The sequence below is a fragment of the Macrotis lagotis genome, chromosome 7 (assembly GCF_037893015.1).
Source record: "Macrotis lagotis isolate mMagLag1 chromosome 7, bilby.v1.9.chrom.fasta, whole genome shotgun sequence".
Classification (NCBI taxonomy): domain Eukaryota; kingdom Metazoa; phylum Chordata; class Mammalia; order Peramelemorphia; family Peramelidae; genus Macrotis; species Macrotis lagotis.
The window spans coordinates 18,503,259-18,512,632 of record NC_133664.1 but is presented as its reverse complement, the minus strand read 5'-3'; the positions used below and the strand labels follow the sequence as shown (position 1 = coordinate 18,512,632).

At 56.1% G+C, this 9,374-nt stretch overlaps 1 protein-coding gene across 1 annotated transcript; it reads left to right on the top strand.

Annotated features, from left to right (window-relative positions):
• The first annotated feature begins 4,158 nt into the window (after positions 1-4,158).
• TRIL (TLR4 interactor with leucine rich repeats) lies at positions 4,159-8,826 on the top strand. The gene is made up of 2 exons (XM_074195559.1): positions 4,159-6,677; positions 7,064-8,826. The coding sequence occupies exon 1, from the start codon at positions 4,256-4,258 to the stop codon at positions 6,668-6,670; it is 2,415 nt and encodes an 804-aa protein (XP_074051660.1). The 5' UTR covers positions 4,159-4,255; the 3' UTR covers positions 6,671-6,677; positions 7,064-8,826.
• The last annotated feature ends 548 nt before the right edge of the window (positions 8,827-9,374 follow it).

The window sequence follows — 9,374 nt, the reverse complement described above, 5'->3', positions numbered from 1 at the left end:
ACCTACCTATCTATCTATCTATCTATCTATCTATCTATCTATCTATCTATCTATCTATCATCTATCTATCTATCAATCATCTATCTATCATCTATCTATCTATCAATCATCTATCTATCATCTATCTATCTATCTATAATCTATCTATCATCTATCTATCTATCTATCTATCTATCTATCTATCTATCTATCATCTATCTATCTATCTATCTATCTATCTATCTATCATCTATCTATCATCTATCTATCTATCTATCTATCTATCTATCTATCATCTATCTATCATCTATCTATCTATCTATCTATCTATCTATCTATCTATCTATCTATCATCTGTCTGTCTACTCCTCTATTTGTCTATCTATTTATCTACTTCTCTATTTATTTTTTATCATCTATCTATTTCTCTATTTGTCTTTATCTACTCCTCTATTAATTTATCATTGATCTCTCTATCTATATACACACATAGATAGATACATATCTACAGGCACACATATATGGGTGTGGAAACTTATATAGACATGATATATTCAGACATTATACATGTGTGTGTTTTTTATATATAATGGGTGTGGGTATATACTCCTTTGCATGCACACACACATATGTGTCTATACATACATAGACATAGACATTCAGACATATATGTGTTTTATCCCTCTCTCTCTCTCCATATATATATATGTATATATATATATATTATATACTACTTTGGGGAGGAGGGGAGGAATGGGCAATTTCAAAGCTTTTCAAATCCAGAAGGCTGCACTTTATAAAAAAAAAATGAATTCCCTGAGGAAAACCAGTATTGATGAGACATCTGGAAGTCACTCCTCCCCACTTCTCTTCCGGAAGGAGACAAACTATATGGTTTTCAGCTGTGGATCAGGGAGTCCTGCTCTCATTCAGCCAAAGAGTTGAGGAGTTTAAGTGACACCTCTTTGTAAATGGGAGTAAACTGGGGCCACAGGAAGAGCTGCCTATACATCTTTGAAATAGGTCAGATGGTATTATCTTCAAATAGCACTAACAGCCTATGGCAGCTGGGTTGTTTTCAAGAAAATGAAATGTTATGGAGAAGCCATCATCTTCTGACATCAAAAATCCAGGAAGGTGTTTTATAGCCTCGATATTTCTAGCAGAACTAATAAAAAGCAAATTCCATAGGTAAAGAGAGCAGCGGCCATTCAAAAAGCATGTGCTGATTATCTGTGATCTTGAAACTTGGGAAGGTAAATAAGGTTCTTTTTCTTCACCTTCTTCAGTCTCAGCCTCACAATTACTAAAGCTCATGCCAGTCACACCAGGTCTGACCAGGCTGCTTTGAAGAAAAGTCAGGCAGGGTGACAAGGCTACCCTGAGAGAGGAGATGAGTAACTGATCTGATCTCCCAGGTGGCGCCATCTTTACCTATGACTTTTGATGGCTAGCTCTGGGCCACAGGGGACTTGGTCAGATTCTTGTAAAAGAGCCAGAAGAATGTGATGACCTGAACTCATGCTTTCTTCCATTGTACCCCAAGCCACTCGTGGAGGGGAAGCAAAGTGCAGTGGATAGAATGCTGAGCTCAGAGTCAGCAAGTGGTTTAGTCATTTCGGACTCCTTTGGGGGCTTTCTTGGCAAAGATACTGGAGTGGTTACCAGTTTTTCTTCTATAGCTCATTTTACAGACAAGGAACTGAAGCAAATAGGTCTATTTTTTGTTTTTAGGTTTTTGCAAGGCAAACGGGGTTAAGAGGCTTGCCCAAGGCCACACAGCTAGGTCATTATTAAGTGTCTGAGACCGGATTTGAACCCAGGTCCTCCTGACTCCAAGGCGGGTGCTTTATCCACTGCACCACCTTAGCTGCCCCTGAAGCAAATAGGTCCAACTACCTTGCCCAGGGTCACACAGGCAGTACATGGCTGAGGCTGGATTTGAATTCAGGAAGATGAGACTTCCTGACTTCAGACCCAGCACTTTTCCATTGTGCCATCTAGCTACCTGATCACTCATTGGTGAGATTTGTATTGGGGATTTCCAGGTAGAAAAGGTCTAAGACTGGTGGAGCAGGGTCTAATCTCGTATATTCCTGCTGTCTTGCTCCATCGTTCATAAGGACACAGAACTGGGAGTTACAAGGCCCGGGTTTGGCCTGTTTTCCTCTTGGTCCCTTCTCTGGATCCCCTCATCTGGACTAGTATCTTCCAAGGTCGCTTGGAGAGTCTGGACCAGTGGCTTCTCCAGGTAGGAGCATTTACAGAACCTCCACTGAACTCAGGGTTTGCAACGCGGAGTGTTTAATACTGTTTGTCAGGTTGCGCTGGAGAGACACGTGTGTTGCTCTTCTTGGGTTCCTCGACGAGGGTGCCCGGAGTAGTTCGGGGGTGTCAGCAACCTCCAAAGCCGGGACTTAGCCCACAGTTAGGACTTTCATAAAGGGCCTCCCCGTGTGGCATTCATTCGCTCATCTCATTTGAACTGCACAGTTATCATAGAGAGGAGGACCACTGGTCTCATGGTTCCCATATAGGGAACTGAGGAAGTTGAGGTTCTGTTCCCGGTTAAGTGACCGATCCAGGATCTCACCACTAAGAGGAGGGGCTTGACTTGAGCTTGGACTCCCCACCCAGTGCTCCGGCTTTGTAAGTCTCCAGTACTCCTCCTATCACAGCAAGTCGCCCCCTCCAAAGCCAAGCTAGCACCCGAGGCCCAGCGAGCCCGACCGACGCCTTCAGCAGGCAGTGCCAGAGACTCACTCTAGATGACGCGGAGGGCTTAGAAGAATTCTCAGGACTTGCCGAGGAGAACGGCCTGGCGGTGGCCCGCCAGGTCCCTGCCTAAGCTGCCCGTGCCCAGGGAAGCTCTCTGGGAACAAGAGCTCCCTCTCAGGGGGCTGATGCCACGCTCGCCCACAGCGGCCTCATTCCCCAGATGCTAGAGGCCAGAACACAGGGCCATCTGTGCATGGGCCCGCCTCTTCTCGCAGGAGAATAGGGCCAGCGGCCGCTCACCAACCCTCTCCAGACAGCCTTGATGTGGCTGCCAAAAGCTTCCTATATAACGCTGATGGCCCCGGGCCAAGAGCTGGGGAAAGCTTCCTGCCCCGGCTCCGGGAGGCCGGTTGTCTCCGGGCACTGGCCTTCCAGCGGCTTGCTCCGAGGGACGCTCGCTCGCTCCTGCCACTCTCGGGAAGGGGCCGGGTCACTCTTGGCAAATAAAAACGGCTCTGTGCGCCTGCAGATGTCCTCGGCCGCCTGGCTGAGTCCCTCCTCGCCCCCGCCCTCAGCCCCCCACTCTGCCGGGCCGCCCCTCCCCCTGCTCCCCTCCTCCCCCGGCCCCCGCCCGTCCGTCCCCGGCCCCGCAGCTGGTTCCAATCCGTCCTTTCCCATTCGGGGGCCGCTGTCCCCGGAGCTGGCCAGAAGCGGCGCGGCGGCGGCCCGGGCGGCTCCAAGCTTTCCTGCTCCCCCTCGCGGGGGGCTCGCTCCAAGCCCCGCCGGATCCTCTTTCCCGCCTGGGGTCCCAAGGGGGGACCCAGTGTGGGAAGTACGAATTTCCGGCCCCGGCTCTGGTTTGGGTTTGTTTTTGTTCTTTCCCTCCGCACTTTGGGGAGTTCGGGCTCCGGCCGGGCAGCCCCGGACTCTACTCTCTCATCCCTCCCTGGCAGGGCCGTGGGGGGGCCCGAACAGCCCTGGTCCCCCTGGAGCCCGGCGGCGGCCGCGGAGGAGGAGGAGGAGGAGGAGGAGGAGGAGGAGGAGGAGGAGGAGGAGCAGGAGCAGGAGCAGGAGCAGGAGCAGGAGCAGGAGGAGGAGGAGGAGCGGCAGGGGGAGGAGAGAGCGGAGCCATGAAGCTGCTCGGCCAGCGCGGCTCGGGCTGGGCGGAACGCGGCCGGGCCGGGAGCTCCGCGGGGCGCTAGGCGCAGCCCGGCCAGTCCGGGCCGGCCACGAACCGGTTCTCGCCCCAGGCCCCGCAGCCGCCCGCCAGGAGAAGGGGGCCGGCTTCCCTGCTCCCCGCCCCGCCGCGCTCGGGCCGCAGGCTGGCAGGAGGGCAGGCGGCCGCCGGGGCGCGGATGGTACCGGCGCGCCGGGGCCCCGGCCACACTCGCTTCTCCGGGCGCGTCCCAGCCGTCGCGGAGCCCGTCCGGGGGGCTCGCCGAGCCCCGGCGGAGGCTGCGGGCGGGGAGGGGGGCATGAGGCAGAGAGCCCGAGGCTGGAGGCCAAGCCGAGGGAGCCAGCAGCGCGCACGCCTCGCCACGCCGTCGGGGGGTCGGGCATGGAGGTCGCCCGGACGGTGGGCTTCCTGCTGCTGCTGGGCAGCTGCCTGTCGCTGCCGCCGCCGCCGCCCCCGGAGCCCATCTGCCCCGAGCGCTGCGACTGCCAGCACCAGCAGCATCTGCTGTGCACCAACCGGGGGCTCCGCGCCGTGCCCAAGACCAGCACCCTGCCCAGCCCGCAGGAGGTGCTCACCTACAGCCTCGGGGGCAACTTCATAGCCAACGTCACGGCCTTCGACTTCCACCGCCTGGCGCAGCTGCGGCGCCTCGACCTGCAGTTCAACCAGATCCGCTCCCTGCACCCCAAGACCTTCGAGAAGCTCTCGCGGCTGGAGGAGCTCTACCTGGGCAACAACCTGCTGGAGGGGCTGGCCCCGGGCACGCTGGCCCCCCTGGCCAAGCTGCGCATCCTCTACGTCAACGGCAACGAAATCGGCCGGCTGAGCCGGGGTGCCTTCGACGGCTTGGAGAGCCTGGTGAAGCTGAGGTTGGACGGCAACGCGCTCGGCTCCCTGCCCGACTCGGCCTTCGCCCCCTTGGGCAACCTCCTCTACCTGCACCTGGAGGCCAACCGCATCCGCTTCCTGGGCAAGAACGCCTTCGCCCACCTGGGGAAGCTGCGCTTCCTCAACTTGTCCGGGAACGAGCTGCAGCCGTCGCTGCGCCACCCCGCCACCTTCGGGCCGCTGCGCTCCCTCAGCAGCCTCATCCTGTCGGCCAACAGCCTGCAGCAGCTGGGCGGCCGCGTCTTCCAGCACCTGCCCCGGCTCGGCCTGCTCGCCCTGAGCGGGAACCAGCTGGCGCACCTGGCGCCCGAGGCCTTCGTGGGGCTGGGCGCCCTGCGGGAGCTGCGCCTCGACGGCAACCGGCTACGGGAGCTGCCCGCCGCGCTGCTCGACCCCCTGGGCGGCCTGGAGACGCTGGACCTGAGCCGCAACCGCCTCTCGGCGCTGCCCCCCGCCGCCTTCCGCGGCCTGGGCCGCCTGCGCGAGCTCAACCTGCGGGACAACCAGCTGGGCTGGCTGGCGGGGGACATCTTCGGCGCCAGCCCGGCCCTCTACCGGCTGGACCTGGACGGCAACGGCTGGACCTGCGACTGCCGCCTGCGCGGCCTCAAGCGCTGGATGGGCCACTGGCACTCGCAGGGCCGCCTGCTGACTGTGTTCGTGCAGTGCCGCCACCCGCCCGCCCTGCGAGGGAAGTACCTCGACTACCTGGACGACGTGCAGCTGCAGAACGGCTCCTGCCTCCAGCCGGACGCCTCCTCCCCGCCGCCCTCGGCCCTGCCCGCGCTCTCCGGGACCGAGCCAGGGGCGCCTCCTCTTGATGATCTTGGGGAGCCCCAGCCGCAGCCGCAGCGCGGGAGCGCCCCGCCCGGGGTGGCCTGGGCCGAGGGGGCGGGGGCGCACGGCGGCAACCGGAGCGGCCTGAGGCTCGGGCGGCGCGGGCCCGGCTCCCAGCATCCACCCCCTCCCGCGGCCACTACGGTCCAACCGTGGCTCGCCGACGGGACGCGCCCCAGCTGGCAAGCTAGCGGTCGCCCCGGAGCTAGCCCGAGCCTCCCGAGGACCGCCCCTTCTGGCTCTGCGCCGACGCCCGCCGGCGACCCCTGGCAGAGGGCGGAGATGCAGCGGCTGGCCGCGAAGCATCAGGAGAGGGCCTCCCCGGCCGCGGGCCCGGACGCGCTGCCCCCGCTGGTGGCCGACCCCTGCGAGTTCAACAAATGGATCCTTTGCAACCTGACGGTGGAGGCGGTGGGCACGGACACCGCTACCGTGCGCTGGGCGGTCCGCGACCACCGCAGCCCCCGGCCGCCCGACGGCGCCCGCTTCCGCCTGCTCTTCGACCGCTTCGGCCAGCAGCCCAAATTCCACCGCTTCATCTACCTGCCCGAACGAAGCGACACGGCCACGCTGCGCGAGCTGAGAGGCGACACTCCCTACCTGGTGTGCGTGGAGGCCGTCCTCGGGGGCCGGGTCTGCCCCGTGGCCCCCCGCGACCACTGCGCCGGCCTGGTCACCCTGCCAGAGGCCGGCCACGTCGGGGGCCGGCCCGGGGGCGTGGACTACCAGCTGCTGACCCTGGTGCTCCTGGCCGTCAACGCGCTGCTGGTCTTCCTGGCACTGGCGGCCTGGGCATCCCGCTGGCTGCGGAGGAAGCTGCGGGGCCGCCGGAAAGGGGGCGCCCCAGTCCACGTGCGGCAGATGTATTCCACCCGACGGCCTCTCCGCTCCATGGGCACCGGGGTGTCGGCGGACTTTTCGGGCTTCCAGTCCCACCGGCCCCGCACGGCGGTGTGCGCCCTGAGCGAGGCCGACCTCATCGAATTCCCCTGTGACCGTTTCATGGACAGCGGGGGAGGCAGTGGAGGGAGCAGGCGGGACGACCACCTCATGCAGCGCTTTGCCGACTGAGACCCAGGTGCCATGGGATGGGGGTGAGGCCAGGGAAGGTTGTGAGCTCCATGGGGCAAGTTCTCTCCTCGAAGTCTCCCCGCTGGGGATTTCCCTGTCCTCCAACTCTCCCTTTGCCCCCCCCACTTTTGCCTTAGGCCTCCAGCCTCCCCCCCCCCCCGGGAGGGGAAGTTCTCCAAGCTGATGGAGAGACCTGCGGACACGTCAGGCGGGGTGACATCTGGGGGAATGGACCGGGCCGGCTTCCTTTGCTATCCGTCAGCTTGGTTCTGTTTGAATCAGCTTCCGCGCCAGCGGGATCTCTTCTCCTCGTGGCCCCAGGTCAGGCAAGAGGCCTTTGGCCAAGCCATTGTATTTAATCACTGCCCACCTTTGATTTCACTTTATAAACAGGAGAAACTTCGGAGCCTCACTGGGAAGTCAAGGCAGCAGCCCTTTCTGGCCCTGGAATCCCTCCCTGGGGATGCTCAGAAGAGGTGGGGAAGCTTCTGGAGCCCTCGGGTATCACCCTCGTCTTTGCTGAGGCATATTCAGGTGCTTTGGGGATTTTATCTGCTGAGACAAAGACACATGAATTCTTTTAAACTGTGAAGAAGACTGTGCCGGTCCTGACAGGGAACCGATTCCAACAGCCCGCTAATGAGCACCAGGGGTTTTCTAGCCATGTTTGACATGAAACAGTTTCAAGTTCCAAAATGAATAGCAAAGTAGCTAAACTTTGGGAATGGGACTTAAAGCTGCATACTTTCCTTGGAACAAGTTCAAGGGGCAATGGCTGTTACTTGTGGTTTGGAGACCAGACTTCTCAGATGGCTTTGCCCATCTCTTACCTTTCTGAGGCAAAGGCAAATGCAGTGGCAATGCCAGCAGCTGATCGGATGGGCACTAGGAAGCATCTCCTCCAGGCCGCTGCTTCTCCAACCAGTGGCATTGAGATAAACAGCAAGGGATGCTTGATCAAGGATGCCACAGAAATCATCCATGTGCTCTGGTTCCATTAGTGTCTAGTTAGAAGAAAATCCTAATTTCATAATGGTAGAAGTGGGTGAGGAGTCATGGCTGAGCCCTTCCATGCTTTCCTCCATATGGAAGAGGGCAAGCTGGGCACACCATATGATGTAACCCTGTGCCAATGAGTGGCTTTCTATTAAAACTAGCAGAATCTTAGAAGGGTTTAGAACTCACTGTGAAAAAAAAGTATTATTTTTTTAAAATTAACTCATACACCAAGTGCCCAGTTTTTGACTCTGCTATCAAACATGGATAAAGTTACATCCCAATTTGTAGAAAATACTCGTAGTGTTGTTGGGTTTTTAAATCTGTTTTTGTTTCCGGATCTTAGAGTAAGACTCTTTAACCTCTGAGGTCCTTAATTTTATGGGACTGTTATTCCTTCTTTTGTATTTACCGAAGTCTACATCTGATACTAAATATAGTCAGCTTTGGTTTGCATGAATAATTGTGTGTGTGTGTGTGTGTGTGTGTGTGTGTGTGTGTGTATCTGTGTGTGTATGTGGTCTGGGAATAATGTCCTTTAGGGGTACAATGGGTCAGTTTCAAGAGAGGATGCTGTGGAGACCAGTAGACTAGTTGGTGCTGTCTCCTTTTTTTGGTCTTTTTGTTGAGTGCCTTTGAAACTTCCTGGGAGTCTAAATGACTTGGGGAATCACCTCCAGGTGATTACATGAGGTCCAAATAGGACTGGACCACCCACACTGCTCTCTAATGGTTGTCTAAGGACCATGAAGCTCACAGGCTATTTGTTTTCACCTTCATCCCAGACTCATTCATTGCCCTATGAGCTGCTTTCCCAGAGAGCCCAGGAGAGCATGTAGCAGGCCTCCCTTTTCATCCTACATGGGAAACTTATTGTAGGTCCTTTCAGTACAACATCTTTCAGGGTTTTTTTTTTTCTCTTTTTTCCTTCCCATGAGCCCTTTGGACTCTCATCCATTTCTTTTGCTTATGATTCATTATGAATCTCAAAGGAAGAATGACAGAGAAGACCACTCCAGAATTCCATGGGAGACCATTCCTGGATTAGCTAGGCATGCACCCATTCAAAACCTCACCCTGGCTCATCTTGCAATAGGGAATGCACCCATGCTGTATGTGTTCATGGTTAGCTATGTCAATAAACCCATTTCCTAAGAGAACTGTTTAAAGGCTGGAACAACTTCTTCCCACCCGATTCCGTAACAATGCAATGGATTTGGGGCATCTAGCTGTCCTGTTAACTCAGACCACACGGGGCTTTGACTGCCTTCTTTCAACAACTGCCCAACATACTTTTCCAGTTTCACAGTGAGTGTTGACATTGTCTTACTTACCCTTAAAAAAAAAAGACAGAGAAAAAATTCTTTGGTGACTTGAAGCAGCCTAAAGTATGTTGAAATTGCTCAGAGAAAAGGAGTTAATTTGACAGTAATGTGGAAATAACATGATTTGAGTAGTAATGGTAACAAGGTGATGGGTTCCCAGCCACCATGGCCTGCTGGAAGGAAACTGGATTCAAGTCTGGGGCCTTTCACCCAGATGGTCATTAACAGGCAGGAAGTAGCTTGAACTGAAGGTCATTACTGCTGCAGAGGCTCTTAAAGCAGCAAACCCATAAAAAAAAGCATAAGAGGGAAAAATGACCTCTGGGAAAATTTTTTAAATTATTATTATTATTATTTAGCAATTTAGATTGCTGCTGAATTTA

What these genes read in the sequence shown, in the direction of transcription:
- TRIL (XM_074195559.1), top strand. Translation starts at nt 4,256, where the DNA reads ATGGAGGTCGCCCGGACGGTGGGCTTCCTGCTGCTGCTGGGCAGCTGC.